This window comes from Antedon mediterranea, chromosome 1, assembly GCF_964355755.1.
Source record: "Antedon mediterranea chromosome 1, ecAntMedi1.1, whole genome shotgun sequence".
Taxonomy (NCBI): Eukaryota; Metazoa; Echinodermata; class Crinoidea; order Comatulida; family Antedonidae; genus Antedon; species Antedon mediterranea.
The window spans coordinates 10,318,292-10,337,495 of NC_092670.1; the positions used below are offsets into that span (position 1 = coordinate 10,318,292).

At 31.2% G+C, this 19,204-nt stretch overlaps 2 protein-coding genes across 2 annotated transcripts; one reads left to right on the top strand and one right to left on the bottom strand.

The window, feature by feature from the left end:
- The first annotated feature begins 335 nt into the window (after positions 1 to 335).
- On the top strand, positions 336 to 6,221 carry LOC140041144 (tRNA-queuosine alpha-mannosyltransferase-like). The gene is made up of 6 exons (XM_072087569.1): positions 336 to 533; positions 983 to 1,068; positions 1,330 to 1,497; positions 2,128 to 2,496; positions 3,791 to 3,900; positions 6,073 to 6,221. Exons 1-6 carry the CDS (start codon positions 336 to 338, stop codon positions 6,219 to 6,221), a joined length of 1,080 nt encoding a protein of 359 aa, XP_071943670.1.
- Positions 6,222 to 9,590: 3,369 nt separating this feature from the next.
- LOC140041151 (angiopoietin-related protein 2-like) lies at positions 9,591 to 12,978 on the bottom strand. Its single transcript, XM_072087581.1, has 4 exons — positions 12,972 to 12,978; positions 12,721 to 12,838; positions 11,673 to 11,974; positions 9,591 to 9,968 (listed from the first exon to the last, which is right to left on the bottom strand). The coding sequence occupies exons 1-4, from the start codon at positions 12,976 to 12,978 to the stop codon at positions 9,721 to 9,723; spliced, it is 675 nt and encodes a 224-aa protein (XP_071943682.1). The 3' UTR covers positions 9,591 to 9,720.
- Between the last annotated feature and the right edge of the window lie 6,226 nt (positions 12,979 to 19,204).

Sequence of the window (19,204 nt, forward strand, 5' to 3'; positions counted from 1 at the left end):
ATTATTAAAGGTGTCCCACGCATTGATATTGTTGCACTGGACTATAGTCGTGCATTTGATTCCATTTCGCACTCTACAATGATTTCCAAACTGAAAAGAACCTATGGAATTGGTGGTTCCATGTTGCCTTGGTTGGAATCATTTTTAACTGAACGTAAGCAACAAGTTGTTTTTAAAGGAAAGATGTCTGGCAAGAGTTGCGTAATATCAGGGGTTCCTCAGGGGTCTGTGCTTGGACCCCTGTTATTTAACATATATGTTAATGATCTACATATGCACCTACGTGCAAAACCATATCAATATACAGAGACGAAACTTGCATTGCTAAATGTATAATGACGGAGGAAGATAGTTTATCTCTGCAACAGGACATTGACACGATCTCCTGGTGGTCAGCACTTAATTCACTTTCCATTAACCCTAATAAATGTAAAGTGCTGTCATTGTCCAGAAAACGAGATCCCGTTGTTCCATCTTGCATTCTAAATGGACATGAACTCGTGAACGTTAATGACATTACGTTACTTGGTGTGGTAATATCCCATAATTTGTCATGGGCACATCAGGTAGATAATGTAACTTTGAAATGCAATAGGATGTTAGGTTTTATACGATCAATTGCCACAGGTTGTTCTACATCTGTTTTACTTAAACTTTATAAATGTCTTGTTCTTCCCCATATTCAATATTGCTCCCCTGTTTGGTATCCTTATCGTCAATGTCATATTAATAAGATAGAGAAAATTCAAAGAAGGTCAAGTCGATTTATCCTTCATCAACGAATCTTAGATCAGCCATATTCTGACCGATTAACTAGACTGAATTTGATGACAGCTGAATCAAATTGAGATTATTTTACCGTTATTTTTGTTACAAATATATTGTATAAATTACAGAATAGTTTTATTTTAAATATGTTGACTATCAATTGTAGGCATTTGGATGTTCTAACTTTTAAACATCTTGCATCCAAAACTGATAGGAAAGCATTGTATCCCAACCAGATTTATTCGTTTGTGGAATTCACTACCGGTCAATATTAAAGACGCCTTTGTATGCGGAAGTTGGGTACAATTTAAAAACATGTTAATGGACCACTTTAAAAACACTATGCCTCTTTAATGTATATAATTATGGTATTAATATTACATATTTACATTGTTTTATGTTTTAATGTATGCTTTGAGTGCTGGTGTGGCACACCTTATGGCGACAGTGGTCCTTTGACCTCTTTTGCCACTCCTTGGCACACTCAAAGTTTATGTATTGTTTTAATGTTGCTAAAATTAATAAAATAAAATTATTAACTGTTCACTTTTCTTCCCTTAGAATTTTGTTTACCAGTTCAGTATTAAATTTAGCAGAGTTGGTAGCACTGCGACCTGATTTGTCTCGGCTGACCAAGATTGTTTACTTCCATGAAAACCAGCTGGTTTACCCTGTCCGAAAACAAAAAGACAGAGATTTTCAATATGGATATAATCAAATAATAACCTGGTACTGTATATTTATTGTTAGTTTTTAAATTTATAGTAGGGAATTGAGAAGGACAGCAGGGGTGGATCCACGATTTTGAAATATAGGGGTGGGGAGAGGGAGGCTCAGACACAAGCATTTGAGCGTTCGGTAAATACGACCCCTAGATAGTCAGAAATGGTACTCGCACACAAAATTTATGATAAAATGGCACCTCCCACTAATCTAGTTGGCCCGTTGCGGGAAGGACGTTTGTATCATGCGCAGAAAACAGCAAAACGATCATACTTTTTCTGGCTGGTAACACAGTGACGTAACATTTTTTGCATATGTTGCGCATGTTCTGTGTGTAGGTAACTGCTGATTGTTTGATCGTACTTTACACAGTGTTGTGTTTTAATGGTAATTTTAAAGTTGTCATCCTGAATACTTACAGACTATTCCCCTTGATTTTCAGAAAATCAATATATTGTTGACGTCGCAAATGCTTATTTCTGCAGTTATCTTTATCTCTCTTTATTTTGAAAAGTATTTTGCTCAGTCCATAATTTATTCTTCTATCTATGCCCAGATGAGGTCAATATTTATATGCAAAGGAAAACTTTATACTGTATAAAATTTATTTAATGTTAATTTACATTTTTCTTTTAGTTTAACTGCTGACATTGTTTTATTCAACTCAAAATACAACATGGAATCTTTCTTGTCATCAATTGGGACATTTTTAAAACTTATGCCTGACTTCCGTCCTAAAGGCCTCGCTGAAAAGATACGACCAAAATCAAAAGTGTTGTATTTTCCAATAGAATTTCCAATAATGAATGATCCAATAGCAGATGTTATGGAAGGACTGACGTTAGCGGAACAGGCCAGTTCATTACATGGAAGTCAGGAGTTGTTTGAAAAATCCAAAGACAGGGCTATTAAATCAGGTGTCACCGGAGAACAGACAGTTTATAGCTGCAGTTCAGTTTTATCACAATTGTCATCCCCATTAAAAATAGTATGGGCTCATAGATGGTACAGTCCTAGTGCATGTTTTGACTGCATCACTTATTTAGACTGCTATAATCATTTGAGTGCTATGCTTATTTAGTCTGCTATACTTATTGACACTGCTATACTTATTTACAGTGCTGTACTTATTTGACTGCTGTACTTATTTGACTGCTATACTTATTTGACTGCTATACTTATTTACACTGCTGTACTTATTTACACTGCTATACATATTTACACTGCTATACTTATTGACACTGCTGTACTTATTTGACTGCTATACTTATTTGACTGCTATACTTATTTACTCTGCTGTACTTATTTACACTGCTATATTTATTTACACTGCTGTACTTATTTGACTGCTATACTTATTTACTCTGCTGTACATATTTACACTGCTATACTTATTGACACTGCTATACTTATTTACACTGCTGTACTTATTTACACTGCTATACTTATTGACACTGCTATACTTATTTACACTGCTATACTTATTGACACTGCTGTACTTATTTACACTGCTGTACTTATTTACACTGCTGTACTTATTTACACTGCTGTACTTATTTACACTGCTATACTTATTGACACTGCTGTACTTATTTACACTGCTGTACTTATTTACACTGTCTGAATTTTTACTATTTTGTGCTTAGTTTACCTGGATTTTCACGCTGCTGCTCTAGCCCGCTACGTCCCATTAGGACTACTCAATCAGAAGCTAAAGCAAGCAGCAGTTATAGTTCTAAGGACAGACAGTTTTGTGAAAATGGAAACTCCACTATAATTTATTGATTCCAGCTGCTACAGTAGACCCAAAAAACGTCTGGGAAAGAGTCTATTAGGACATGTCATGCTAAAATTACAAATCTCTAATAAGCATTTCTGGTATATTCACTGTCAGATCATTGAATTATTATCGAAACAGTCCATTAAAGTTTGTGTTTGTAATAGGATACTTCACAATTGAAATATCTAGGGTGATGAAGTGACCCCCAGATTTGACCTTAGCAATAAAATTAACTAAAGTGACAGAAATTGAGTATTCACTTCTGTAACAAAAAAAATAATATTTATTCACATATAAAAAAAGAAAAGAAACCCAAAAACCATTGTCTGACAGACAATTTAAGTATTTGTTGCTTTAAATTACATTTTTTTCAGGTAAAATAACTATTATGTGACAATAAAATGACACATTCAAAAACATTTAAAATAAAAAATATTTTTCAATAAGCGAGCAGCGTTTTTTGTAAGAAATATTTCTTGTTTAGTAGTGGTACTTATTCACATTTTTTTCCTTCTGTAGGGAACACGACAAGAATCCTGACCTTTTTTTTAGAACACTTTATAAACTTCTAGATAGTGGGGAAGACTTCAGGATTTCTGTTCTTGGGGAACATTACTCAGAAATTCCAGGTAATTATAAAGTCAGTAGAGGGCAGTGATAAAAAATATTGTCTGCGATTTAAAGGGGGATTCTGGGTTTAAAATTGCTTTTAAATATCGTTTATTTATTAAATAAAAAATATTATAACAATATAGACATGTCAGAATGAAGAAGTAATAACGAGAAATTAAAAAAATTAAATTTCATATACATTTTAGGGTAAATTCATGGAAAGTCTGTTTTTCAGCAGCTTAGGGAAGTTCATTAATATTCATGAGATATTCACAAAATCACGTCATCAGTGGATTCCAAACTCGCGACGTCAAGCTTGTACGTTGTGTTCTCTCTCCCCTGTCAAACGACGACCACTCGATCATTGTGAAATACATTTTTTGTAGATTTTCTAAGCTAGGCCTAAAGTGTAATAATAACAGTAGTAGCATATATTTATTTGACATTTAATGAAATACAAAATTTAGTACAGATTACGGAGTCATAAATTATACTATTTTTATACCTCGAATAGTACAGATCGTATATCGGCTTCACGTACTAGGCTAGGCCTGGATAAGCAAGCCTGCGAGCTACAGCGATTTTAATTGTTTTTGCTTATCCTTGCCTCCTTAGATTTTCACCTGTCTTGTTTTTGTTACCTTGTTTTAAATGTATTTCGATTTTAAAGGCTAAATAAAGAATGAATGAATGAATGAAGGCCTAGCCTAAATCATTTTATTCATGGGTGAGAGCCATTTCTGACTAGGGATTCCATGCCACGATGGCTACGTTAAAACATTGGGGCCATCATTCATGGGCCTAGCTAGCCTATTACTAAACGATTGGCCCATAAATAACAAAAGTCAGTGGAATCCAAACCCATCCTATCAACCAAACTCCTAAACAATCTAAACCTAAAACGTTCTACAAAAATCGGCTGTAAATATTGAGGCAAAACAAGGTCCGATCGCCGTCCGCACGTATGGTGTCCCGATCGTCTAATAAGTAGGCCTGAAATAGGCCTAGTTTACTCTCCAAAAAAGCGGATACTGCATCAAGCAAGTACACCGGTAGTAGGAAGGAGACCTAGCCTATCCGGCCCAGTTAAAAATTGAGCTAGCTAGTGTAGTAGACCCTATGCGAATTGATACTACCAGGCCTTTTACTATAGGCTACACTTGTTAAAATTAGCAATACTGTACTCATGTTTACAAATATTCCAACTCTCTCATTCGAGCTATATTATCTATACCATTCCGGTAGGTCGAGTCGACCTTCAATCAAATACTGTACATCGTTCATGTTGTAATTTAGACGGGGTATACTCGACCCGACCAGTTTGGTATTGTATACTGTATCTGCTTATCACGTGACGATGCCAGGCATGGGCAGAGAGAGCACGTGTATCGTCGTCTCGCTCTCCTCGCTCAGCAGGAATGTATACGTTACGCTTCATTGATTTTGAAGGCTTTCCCTAAGTCAGTGCGAAAATCGGCAAACGTAAAGTGCAAACTTATCTAATTTTTCACGGTTTTGATGGATTTTCATAGAAAATTGACTTTATAAATGGGAAGACCGACTAAAATTACATCAGATAAGTATAATTTTACAAAAGTAATTGATATGGTTAATGATAACGAGTCGTCGGAAGATTGACCATTTCACGAATTTCCTATTCTGTAACCACATTGTGATTTTGCCGTAGCTGCACTTGTAATCTGGCCTCATTTCACAGCCTTCGTTCTGCTTCACTGGGCGCTTATATAAATTGAAACTTTTACCGTTCAAGAGACAAACAAATATATTTTACATTTTTTACTATTCATTTTAAACCCGGAACCCCCCTTTAAAAACATTAAATATCATTTATTTGTGCTGCCACTGTTTAACATTCCTAAAGAAGCTAGAATAAATTATGGTATTGTTCAAATTCGATAAAATCAGTAGAGGGCAGTGTTAAAAAATATTGTCTGCGATTTAAAAATATTATAAAATATATCATTTATTTGTACTGCCACTGTTTAACATTCCCAATAAAGCTAGAATAAATCATAGTATTGTTCAAATTTGATTGAATAGCGACTCTGTGTAGTACGGCGGAACAGCACTAGTCTCTGAATTACACATGTGCACTAGAGATCAGATTGATACGCCCTCATCTTTCAGTATTTTAATTCACAAAGTGGGATCTACCTGTTTTTATATAGATATTTTCACTGAGGCTTATGAGAGTCTGAAAGATAATATAGTTCATTGGGGTTATCAGCAGTCAAAAGAGGACTACTATCAAGTATTGATAGAGGGCGATGTTGCTGTATCAACGGCCAAGCACGAGTTTTACGGTGTTGCAATGTGAGTAGTTTTAATTATTGTTTAACAGTTCGATTAGGCCCTCTACAGACACAGAAGCCATGGTCCAGATGCCTATCATAAACAACAGGAGCTGAAATGGACCAGTACATTGGGGTAACCCCCTAAACTCTACCGTAAGATGTTTTTTTTAATGTACACAAGGCCCATGGACTCCAGTTTTAAGTTTTTTCCAAGATGTCTTGTTGTAGCACCAGAATAATATTCAAGGAGAGCCTGGAACCTGTACTGATGTTATGGCTTTATTTTTTGGCGCCCCTAAACCAAAAGACAAGATCACCTAAAATTTAAGTATTTAAAGTTTACAATACTTGGTGTTGTATAATATGGAATAGCCACTCTCTAATTTCTTTGCGTTCACCATTATAGCTTTACTCCGATTATAAATTTTGAAATAGTTACTGGAAGCCTGATGTATATTTATTACGTCAGAATGTATAAACAAAATTTTCAAAAATTCTATCAACTAAAAGTTGAAGTAAATCACGTCTCTAGTCCATTCTCAGTTGCCACACTTGTGTTGTTTACTCTGAAATAACCGTTTAATAATCTCTTTGCTTTCTCATGTCCATTCTACAGTTATCACAGATTGATTAGTTTAGTCATACCCAGTATTGTTTTGGTTTTACAATTAATTGAGAATATACCTCATGCAAGTATTTAATTAGGCCCTGTTTCTGCTGCCAACTAAATACCGTATATTATACTGTATTTTTTGAATACCGTATATATACGGTATATTTTTGGCAGCAGAAACTACGCTCATAAAAAATATACCGTATTTTGTATACCGTATTTTCCCCACAAAATTTGTGGATAAAATATGGTATTTACAAATTTATACCGTATTTTTTGTACCCGTTTCTGCTGCCAATAAAAAATACCATTTTTAAGGTCAACATTCGTATTTTTATTTTCTGTCGCTGTCAGCTGTTTTACACACGTGTATATATATATTCGGCGAAAATGTGGAGCGAAGACGTAACAGTTTTACTAAATAAATTTGTGTGGGGAAGCTAAAATGTCTGGCCAACTAAAAGGTAATAAAAGGGACAACCACATTTATAAAGACATTTCTAAAAAAATAAAGCAGGAGTATGGAATAGACTTGTCTCCAAAGCAAGTAAACTCAAAGGTGAAGAGCCTGCGAAAGCAGTACAACATTGCAAAATACAATAACTCGGGGAGGGAACGAATTAATTGTCCCCATTACGATGTTTTCTGTGCTCTCACAACATCTCTATCTCTAGGGCTAGGCTGTTGAAAGTGAGACGTAAAACTTCCTTTATTGCGACTTTTAATTATCGATCAAATAAATGAATGGCAATTTGGGTAAAAAAGATGAAATTTAACACGACCACCCAAGAAGTATTGTTAGCAGAAACGGGGTACTAAAAAATACGGTATAAAAAATACCGTTTTTTATACCGTATTTTGAGCAGTTGCAGCAGAAACAGGCCCTTAGAATTATTTCAGTTTGTTTTATTTTTGCTCAGTTACTTTTGTCATTGAAACGTAGTAACATTCAATAAATATACAACATGGCATATGTTGATATTTAAGGTGCTGCAAGGTCCTAGGCATGAACTCCTAAAGATTGGTGTTCTCTTTATCACTGCCCTCTTGTAACCGTACTTTCTTTTGTTGCTATAGCAACTGATGCTTTTATTAGAACATTTAGGGGTTAAAGATGTATTGTCCCCCTGAAAAAATAATTCTTAACAAAATTTTTATTGAATATGCCATTTTAATGTAACATAATAGTTATCGACTTTGACAAAAAATTGGATTGAAAAAAAATGTATTTATCTGAAAAAAACTGTAATTTAAAGCAAAAAATGGCCAAATTGGCTGCCAGCCAGTGGGTTTTTGGTTGAATTTAACCATTTATTTAATCAATTTGTAGGTGAAAACATTTTTTTTTCTATATGGAACTGATTAACTTTTTTAAAACCACAAAATAACATATTCAATGTCTGATTTAATTAACCTTTTTTTTTCATGTTTTTGGGGGACAATACATCTTTAATAGGTCAAACCCCTTTATGTTTTTTTTTGTTTTAGCTGAAAGTGATTTTTTACACTAATACATTCAAAGCTTTAGATTTAGATCTTAAATTTTGTTTGATACTTTCACTTTACCTTGGAAAATACATCAACATTCATCTTGTGTTTGCTTATGTCACTAATTTCTTAGATCAAAACCAATATAATAAGATATACGTAGCTACATGTACATTTTTATTTCATTTTTAATCAATTCAAAACAAGATTCAATTTAAAAACTTCAGCAAACACCATTACAAATACTCCTAAAACTACTAGAATATAATTAATTAGAATATCATTAATTAAAATATAGGAAATACTGATTTATGATTAGATATCAATTTGATTTTATTAATTAAAAAGCAATAATAATAATTCAATTCAATTCAAATTCAATTACTTTCACCTTTACCTTGGAAAATACATAAACATTCATCTTGTGTTTGCTTATGTCACTAATTTCTATAAAAACCAATATAATAAGATATATAATATGTAGGCCTACATTCATTGTAAGTTTTTTTTTCATTTCAAAACGAGATTCAATTTAAGAACTTCAGCAAATATTAGATTAAAACACTACTAATTATTAATGAAAATATAGGAAATACTGATTTATGATTAGATATCAATTTGTTATTATTATATTAAAACAATAATAATGTTACTATTATGTATGTATTAGCATAGTTTTAAATAATAAAATAAGATTTTTTTACAGAATGAATTGATTAAATTATTTGGTATTACTATAATATTTAAAAATGATTAATAATAAAACATCCATTGTTACTAACTAATAAAAAATTCCCAAAAAAATAAATTACAGTTGATATGACAATATATTTTATTATTGATGTTATAAAATGTGGATTATTATAATAAATAATCATTTAATGATAAGGCAAAATTTTACTTAATAATTAGTAGTTTATTTTTTAATTAATTTATATCCAATATTACTTTGCAAAATTCCAAAATAAAAGATTGAATGAATGAATTATAAAGAATATAACCATTTAACACCAGATACACTTTTAATTAAATTAGTAAAACTAAAATAAATACCAATATTAATGATTTACTACAAGATTATAACACATCCAAGTCAGTAGTATCTTTTAATAATAATGGAATTTGATATTACTATGTAGTATTATATATGGGCATATATTTTTAACAATTCTGACAATACTATAATTATTATTTAATAAATTATCGTAATCATAAACTTATGTACTGTATGTGATTAAATTAAGACACTGTATATTCAAATTAATTTTATTTCGTCATTATGTTATTAAACCAAGGTTTTATTATTCATTTAAAATAATTAATGATTTTTGATCTCACTGCATCTTTAATAAAATCAATATTTGCCATTTTTTATTATGAGCCAAATTAAAGTCAAATTACTAAAGTTATAATTAATTTTCTTATGGTGCTCTTTTAACCATCATCACTGTCTTCTTGAGACTGGCACGATTATTATGGAAATGATACCAGCTGATGCCTTTACTATCATCTGTACCTGGTGTAAGGTAAAGCCCATTCAGGTTTGAATCACCACACCTATTGTACCACCAACCACCTTTGTATAGCTCAGCACAGTTACCACTGTGCTTATCATTGTCTCTGTCTTTGGTTGTAAATTGTTCACCATTGTGTACTGCCAAAGAATCACCTAAACAAACAAAACATATCATCTTTAGTTTACTTCATACATGCAGTTTTTTTTAATACAATTGTTTTATTTAAACATGTACAAAATTAATATATGCTATGTAAAATGATGCATACCTAATGAGTGTTTTGATTAATTTATGTTTTTTGAGATTCACATCCTGTTTTAGGGGATTTTTTATTTGTTTAAAATCAAAAAACTTTTTTTTTTTTCAAAAATAGTGTTCTTTTCTTCTTTTATTCTATAAATTATACAATATGGTTGATATATTTTACTATATTATAATTATAATTTGTTGCTCATTCAATGTTTGCTTATTATTTTACTTGTTTTCCTTTTAATGTATATGAACCATATTAATTCATATAATAATATTTATTCGATCATCAATGTAAAAATAACCAGGAATGAGAATAGGCTAAAGCCCAAACAGATTCTGCACTCACTCCATACAACATAAACAGTTAAGATAAAACCATATACAAGAAAAATACAAATAAACTATACTATATTACATACAACATGAAATTATGAAAATATGATAAAATTGACATTAATAAAACATTAATATTATTTTTATATTTTAACTGAAATATACTTTCAATACAAATGTACTGATTTAAAAAAAACAATGGAAGCGAAAACTAATTTCCAAAGTGTTTAGTAACTACAACATTTAAAATAATAACATTTTTAAATGTTAAATTGAAATGTTGTTGTTAAATGTTGGAGCTAATCCATTGAACATTTTGATATCATTTTTAGAATTGTTAGTTTGATTAATTAATTTTAATTGGTTGTGTATATAGTAGCTTTTCTTTAATATTGGTCCAATTTCTTTCAGATTTGATATCATGTTGCCTTTTTATCTTTGGGTAGCATATTGTTAAGTTTAACCTAAATCAATTTCAAATTTCTGTTTTTCTTTTTCTATATTTTTCACATAATACATGATTTGTAAATAAAACAAGGCCATACATGGCTGCGGTCACGTGCTCAAATTTGAGTTAGTGTTTACCGACCAACCGAGTGAGCTGTAGAGTCGCGTTTGCACATGACTAAAAATTAATTAATTATTAAACACAACTGTTTTTATAGCTAATATTATACAGTACCAAAGGAAAACTTCATTATACCTGACCTACCGTAGTCAGTGCAGTGATGATGAGCTAGCGTTTTCAGTCGCTGTATTTTATGTACAAATCTTTATTTTTGCAGGTAAACCACCCACATCATCACCCTTTCCTCACTGGCATGAGCGTCGTAAAGCCAGTAGAGGATAGGCCTACGGTGCATCACATGCCCTAAACGCAGAACAAGTTTGGTGGGTAGGGTAGGAACCGACTTAAAGTATGAATTTGGCTCTAAGAAACAATTGAAAACCATTAGGCCTACTAATTAAGTTGAGTTAGATAATTTACTATTTATTGACGATTAAATCAAATTTATGATTTGCCCCGAATAGAGGTGGTTTTCGAACGAGCGTACCATCTAGTTTAAACTCAATTATATAGGTAGTCATAATTGGTTTGAAAATTCAGTTTTTAATACTCTTAAAGTGATAAATGCAACAACAACAAAGTGCACAGTGTGTATTTTTAATGCAAGGTACAAAGGTGAGGCCTATAAAGAAAAATAATACTTTTAATTCTTTGTTTACTTGAAATGTGTTTTTTAGTGTAAAAATTGATTGAATGTACTAACCTGCCGTTCCTGTGTATCCACTGATGTTCAAAGCATAGTTAGAGTCCTCAGTATCAATACGAAAGTGAGAATATCTTGCAAACTTCATGTCATCCAAGTGGTCAGTCATCTCTATTAGAAGCTCAAAACTGCCATCAGCTGTTAAACGGTTGATTTGTTCATTACCAAGCCAGAACTCTGTGTTCACATTTCCAAAACCCTCTTTGTATTCTGCCCAATTACGGTAGAAATCAACTGATCCATCTTGTCTTCTCTGTATCACCTGATAATGAAAGGATAGTAATCTATACTCTACAGTCTTACTAAAACAGTGATGTCAAGCCCATCAACTTGAGTAAATAGAAGTAAATGAATTAAGAATCTGACCAGTAATATTACGATTAAGGTACGTCAATATTTTACAATTTAATTTTGATGTTCCTCATTTTCTACAATTTGATTACACTCATTTTACAATAATTATGCAAGTTTTTGAACATTTAGTGTGATTGTTCTTGCATTATGTTTAGAACATAGTTTTGTTGTGACCTCCAGACAACACTTCAACAAATCGCTCTGCGTGTGCGCAGGTATAGTTATGTGTGGGTCGAGAACCCTATTTCTGAAAAGTAACGTTAGTAAAAAATGTGGAAGAATCATTAATTTCTGTTGAACAAAATGATAAATCTAAAGTTATGTTTTTAATAAAGCGAAATACTGTATTATTAGGAATTGTTCATTGCAATAAGCTATTTATCCATATGCAAGTTTTAAACATTCCTAAACAACTGTTCGCTTAACTATGTTGTGTAAATGAGTAGAATGTTGATGTCATTCGTTAAAGTCTACATGCTCGTGCGAAAGCTCCTTATTTCATTCATGCCATCATCTGTAAGTCAACATCGCCCTCTATCTATTTTCAAGATGTAAGGAGTGCAGAGTGCGACGTCATATGTGAATGGAATCCCCTTTCCGTTTATTAATTATGAGAGATGCTTGTACAATGGCTTGAATATCGTAAATTTGAAAGTCCTTGTACTTCTGGAACGGATTCTATCTGAAATCATACCATTGTTCTCTATTAATTGTTTTGCTGGTGTCTCTATGGCTGGCAGTTCTTACAGTAATGTATTGTGATGTGTGTTTTAGTAATGAATTAGTAAGCTGTGGCAATGATGTTCTGATATCTTTAAATAAATTGTAAGTGTCTTTCAAGGATACAAGCAAAATTCAATTTTTTCAAGTAATAAGCTAGTGTGTTATAATGATGTTATATTTGCTCCTTCAGATATCTTTACATAAATTGTTGCCTATACTTACTGTCCATCCTGCATCACTCCTCATCTTGCAGTACACAGTAAACTGTGGTCCTCCATCATTTGGCTGTATCGCATATTCACCACTCACAGCAGAAGGATTATTTTGTAAAATCGTACTACAATCCCTCATAAAACACTCTAAAATTACAAAGTTTGAAGATCACATATTAGATATAACATTGAAATAAGCCTATACATTGAGTGAAACGTCCATTTGGTTATAAGATTAATTTTATAGTAGGTAAATACAAGTGAAAGTACTTTAAGAATATTAAAGAGAACATTTCCTATAGGCAAATTCAACAGCAACAGTCACGACCAGCAGCCAATCACTAATAATAAATGTGAACCTCCATATAAGAAATAAATTTATTTAATAATAAATTGTATACTTACTCATTTTGGAATCAGTGGCCAGGACATGAAGAAAAATGAAATATAAAATAATTAACATAATGACAGTATATAGATATAGAATGCCGCTATTACAGTAATTTAATAATTACAAACTAGTTTTCTTGGTGAGAGAGAGAGAGAGGAACAGCATTTTACAGTAGTTGAAATAGTGAACTTCCCATGGAGAGTGACCACATGATAATGTAGGTGCATCACATTGGCCAATTAGTGTAGATATGCTAGTTTGAAGTCACAACCAAAGACATTATTTTTGATCATACGTCCACTACACAGTCACGCATCATGCATGCGTAGAAATGTATTCTGATCGAGAATTGTTGGTTGGTTGGGTTTGGAAATAAAATAGAACTAAATAAAGTTTCTTCTTTCAAATAATTTTTTAATTTGGATGATCCAAAAGAATAAAATATTTGAATACTACAGTATCCAGAGATCCAGATGAACCTTTTTACTAAAGTTTCTTCTTTGCTCAAATCTAATATTACTTATCACTCAATATACTTATACCATGTGTAGTAGAAAACACATAATATTCAAATTATGATTGACAATATTGCTTTTTCACAGGTTTCCCATTCAAAATTATTTGGGCGTAATTATAGATGAAACACTAACATGGGGGCATTCCAAAGTATTTTTGTAATATGGACGTGACATTTTTGAGAATATAACTAGCCATATTTTAGAAATAAAAAAGAATACATAACATATATGGCCATGAATGTTAATTATGAAAGTCAAACCAATTTATAAGACTGTACAAAAAAATTATTAAAATTGTATGCGTCACAGACAGGCAATGTACATGACTTCAATTCATCGACATTTTTATTCCATAATCAAAATAAAAACATATACAAATACAATACAAATAATAAGATAATGGAATGGGATACAAAATAAGCACAAGTGCTTTAAGCATGTAACCCTAACAAAAAGATCAAAGAATTAGTACAAACAAAAAGAACAAACCAAAATAACATAATGTGATTTACTTAACTTAAATATTTCTATTGTTATAATATTACTTTAATCTCTGTTTAAACAAACTTAAAGTGGGGGATTGTTTTATATAGTCTGTTAAATTGTTCCAAATATGTGTTCCTTGGTAGGAAATACATTGCTGTCCGACTTTGGTGCGTTTTAGTTGTGGACAGTAGTTTGACCTGTTTCTAGTTGAGTAATTATGGAATGAGGCAGATGTACTAAATAAGTTATTAAATGATTCAGGTAATAGATTATGTTTATATTGATACATAAATATAGCAGTGTGTTTCGTATAAAGGTCAAAAATATTTAATGTTTGGGTTGAAATAAAAAGTGGATGAGAAGGATGCATAAAATGAACATGACAAATATTTCTAAGTGCTTTTTTCTGGAGAATATGTATACGGTTTAAGTTTGTAGCAGAAGTAGCACCCCATACTGTGATAGCATACGTTATTCTAGGTAATATAAGTGCATTGTATACCGTTAACAAGATTTTACTTGATAACATAGACTTCACTTTGTTTAAGACACCAATTATTCTAGAAATACTGTTTGCTACCTCATTTACATGAAAATTAAACGATAAAGTTTCATCCAGAAATAAGCCTAGAAATTTAACTTCAGTAGCTTTTACTATACATTCATTTCCCATCCTCAATTCTAGTGAGGTAGTGTCAGCTGACTTATTTCTAGCCTTAAATATAACATATTTTGATTTGTTTACATTTAGCGTTAATTTGTTAGCAATAAACCAGTCCGAAAGTATAGATAACTCCTGGTTCATTGTATCAAAAGCTTGAGTAATATCATTGTGACTATAAAACACATTTGTGTCATCTGCATACATAATCATGTCTACATGGTTACATGCTAGACTAATATCATTAATGAATATAAGAAATAATAATGGACCCAATATGGATCCCTGAGGAACTCCAGTGTTTACTGTCATTTTACTAGATGCAGTATTAACAATAAATGTGTATTGTAGTCTTTTTTTAAGATAGTTTGAGAACCAGTTTAGCGGAACTCCTCTTATACCATAAAATCTTAACTTATCTAATAATATATCATGATCGATTGTATCAAACGCTTTTGATAAATCAAGGAAAACTCCTAGTGTGAACTCTTTATTCTCAATAGCGTTTGTGATTTTTTCAATCGATTGTATTAAAGCATGACTAGTTGAATGGTGTTGTCTAAATCCATACTGTGTTTTACTCAGTACGTTATATTTTGAGAGGTAACAAATCGTTTGATCATACACAATCCTCTCAAATATTTTGGAAAAAAAGGGTAAAATGGAAATAGGCCGATAATTATTTATATCGGAGATGTCACCATTCTTAAATACCGGGATAACTTTAGCAATTTTTATATCAGCCGGGACACAGCCCGATGATAATGACGTATTAATAATATGCAATAAAGGTTTTAAAATAAACGGGGAAGCAGATTTTATGAGTTGGGCACTTATACCATCATGGCCAGGAGAAGTATTCTTTGTGTTTTTAATATAGTGGTTAAGTTCATGTTCAGTAACAGGCTTAAAAAACATTGAAGAGGTAAAATTTCCCTTTAAGAAAGTTCTGTGGGTGATTTCTTCATTTTGAGATTCATGCCTAAATTTATTATTTAGTTTTTCTCCAATATTAATAAAAAAAGAGTTGAATGCATCAGCTTTCTCATCATTATCAGAGAAAGTCTCAGTACCCAATTTTATTTTTGTAGGCAAATTGGTAGTCTTTTTCCTACCCATTATATCATTTAGGATTGTCCACGTTTTTTTAATATCTTGTTTATTTCGTTCAAACTGGACCATATAATATTCTTTTTTCCGATTTCTAATAGTAGTGGTTAACTTGTTTCTAAAATGTATGTACGTACTTTTATTAGTAGTGGTGTTATTTTGTTTGTACTTTTTATATAATTTATGTTTTTGAGAGATAGCTCTGGCAATTTCAGCTGTGATCCAAGGAGATTTTAACTTGTTCGCCTTATTTCTAATTCGTTTTAAAGGGAAACAATTATCAATTGTTTTATTTAAAGTGTTTGTAAAATTTTGATAAGCAACATTCGCATTATTTGAGAATAGCACATCATTCCACTGATTACTTTGTAATTCTTGCAAAAAATACTCCGTTTGTTGAGGAGAGTATTGTCGTTTATATACAAATCGAGGATATTGCTTATTATGTTTTTCCAAAGTATCTACACAGAATATTGGGAAGTGATCAGAAATATCAGTAATAAGTATTCCACTTTTAAGGGACGTAGTAAAAGAATCGATGTTGCAATAAATGTTATCAATTATTGAAGCACAATTATCGGATATTCTAGTAGGACTTTTTATGATTGGCTGAAATGACTGAGAAAATATTGTGTCTAAGTGTGATTGGATAGTGTTGTCGGTAGATTGTTGGAGTAAGTTTATGTTATAGTCTCCCACAAGGTAAGCTTTCTTTTTTTCTAGATTAATCATTTGCATTACACATGTTAATTCATCATCAAACTTTTGCAAGAAGGTTTAGGTATTGTAATATTTCTCCTCATTTAAAAGAAATCTTAAAATTTGTTTTGTATTATGATGTTGCCAGATAGTTGTTTTAGATAACTGAATGTTAATCAACTCCAAATTTATTAATAAATATGATTTATATGTTGTTACAGACGGGATTTCTCCAACGTCGTGGACAGAACACTTTTGTCCAGGTTAAAAAAATTGTATAATTTTGATATTTACAAAAATAAAATTACATCAGTTTATTCTTTTATTACAAATCAAAATATTATTCAACCTTTGAAACACTGTTGAAAGTTTAGGTCAAGTGAAAATATTAAAATTCATAAAATAATATAAAATATTATTTATAAAATTAATTATTCAAAGAGTTATAAAGAGAAGCAATAATTGTTAAATTCATTTGTTTAATTCATTTATTTTAAAAAACATCATTAATTTAAAAGTTAGGTTTCGTATAAACAAATCTTCAAGCTATTAACACATTTAAGGCGATTCTTTAAAAATTGACGTTGGCATTTGACGTCTGAATTTCTTAGTGGATCCAAGTTGCACCTGAAATTTTCTTCTATCCTTGCTTGAATTTAATATTATTTCTATTTAGTATCTGATTTATAAAGGTTTATGGTTGCAAATTCACAAAGAATGAAATCTACAAAGTGAAAAAAAATACAAGTTTAAATCTATTGCAATTTAATATCCTTAAGAACAGTTGAAAATTATGTTTTGAAAATACAGATTTTGCAATCATTACTTCAATAAACACTAAATGAGGAAAAAACCCAACCAAAATTTCTCAGAAGTGACAATTATAATTTTTTAAATGAAAATTATGTATGAATATGAAATTAATAAACAAACAATTGTAATAAAATATTTGATTATGAACAAACCCCCCTTTTCTTGAAGTGCCCTTTCAAACTAGACTAGGCATAGCCGATATGACAATTTCTTGGCTATTCTGTATAGCCAGCAGGCAAATTGTACTTTTCTTACTACAAAGTCCTAGGAAAATTTGTCTAGTTTATAAATATTAGTATGTTAAAATATTAAAAATAGAAATATATTAATAACATTTAAATTTTGTCTTAACTAAAAGAAGACACATAGATTGTATTTACTATGTATACAGTACCAGTAATAAATGTAATCTTTATGTTAAATTTACTTCAAATGATTTATATACAATTAAAAGAAATATCATATCTATACACGTAACCATACATATGAGGTATCAAAGTGACTGCAATTGAACCTTTTTTTAAACTATAACATTTAAAAAATCCCCACCTGCACCTTTTTCCTGTCCTTGTTGTTTTTAATGAACTACAATATGGGTTACAGGTAAACAAGCTTTGCTCTTATGGTCATCCATACTAGCATTTGTTTTTTATCCCTCATGATATTTAAATGGTAAAATAAATTTATACTTGACTCTCTTTTTTATATTGATAGAGATATTTTTTTATTTTATATATGGATTTAATTTATATTTGGATTTAAGTGATTCTTCATAATATTTTTGTTTATTACTTTTATATACTAAATAAATTTTGGGGAGGTCCAACCATGTTTACATTACTTCACTCTGTAAATTTAATTGCTATGGCGTTGCTTAATCTGTATACAATTTATTTTAAATTCTAGCTATCAATTTAAAACAGAACCCGAGATACAATAGATCACCAAAGTAAGAAAACACCTTCAGGAGCCAAAACAATTCCTACTAATAGGCGTTTCCCCGAAACCAGGTTTTGTTGAATACACTACATAAGTTGTTCATTCCATCAGTACACTAAATCAGAAAATTTAACTCACCCTTTCGATGTAACAAAACTCTGGCTTTTGAATTACGTTGTTTTCAACTGATGCTTTTTCCAGTATTTGCATACTGATTTGACAAACACGATCTTTCTGGTTATAGTTGACCGACAAGCAGTATGATTTGTCGGAACATTCCAGCAAACAATTTACACGGCTTATATTCTTCAACTCGTAACTCCAACCCTTAAGAGCCTGCCCCTGGATAACTGTATAGAATGAATTGGTCGAAAGAACGACAATAGGCAGAAGATTAAGAACGACAACTAACGTATGCATTGCAACGTTTTGTAAATACGTATTGACAAAATAAACTGTATGATGTGCCTTCAAATACAAATTGTCATACACCTTATTTGTGGTAATAAGGAACTACTGTACGTTTTCATCTTCTGATGTGCGTATTATAGATGTTCCATCCAAGTATAATACAATAGAACTTTGTCTGCACCAATCAAAAACGTGTTAGTAATAATAAGGTGTAA

Excerpts from the sequence above, each read along its gene's own strand:
- LOC140041144 (XM_072087569.1), top strand. The coding sequence starts at position 336 with ATGACGGAGGAAGATAGTTTATCTCTGCAACAGGACATTGACACGATC. Across the intron at positions 534-982 it reads ACATTACGTTACTTGGTGTG|GAAAGCATTGTATCCCAACC; the intron begins GTAATATCCCAT and ends CAAAACTGATAG. Across the intron at positions 1,069-1,329 it reads CCTTTGTATGCGGAAGTTGG|AATTTTGTTTACCAGTTCAG; the intron begins GTACAATTTAAA and ends TTCTTCCCTTAG.
- LOC140041151 (XM_072087581.1), bottom strand. Across the intron at positions 11,975-12,720 it reads ACAATTAATAGAGAACAATG|TAAGACTGTAGAGTATAGAT; the intron begins GTATGATTTCAG and ends TCACTGTTTTAG. Across the intron at positions 9,969-11,672 it reads TGGATACACAGGAACGGCAG|GTGATTCTTTGGCAGTACAC; the intron begins GTTAGTACATTC and ends TTGTTTGTTTAG.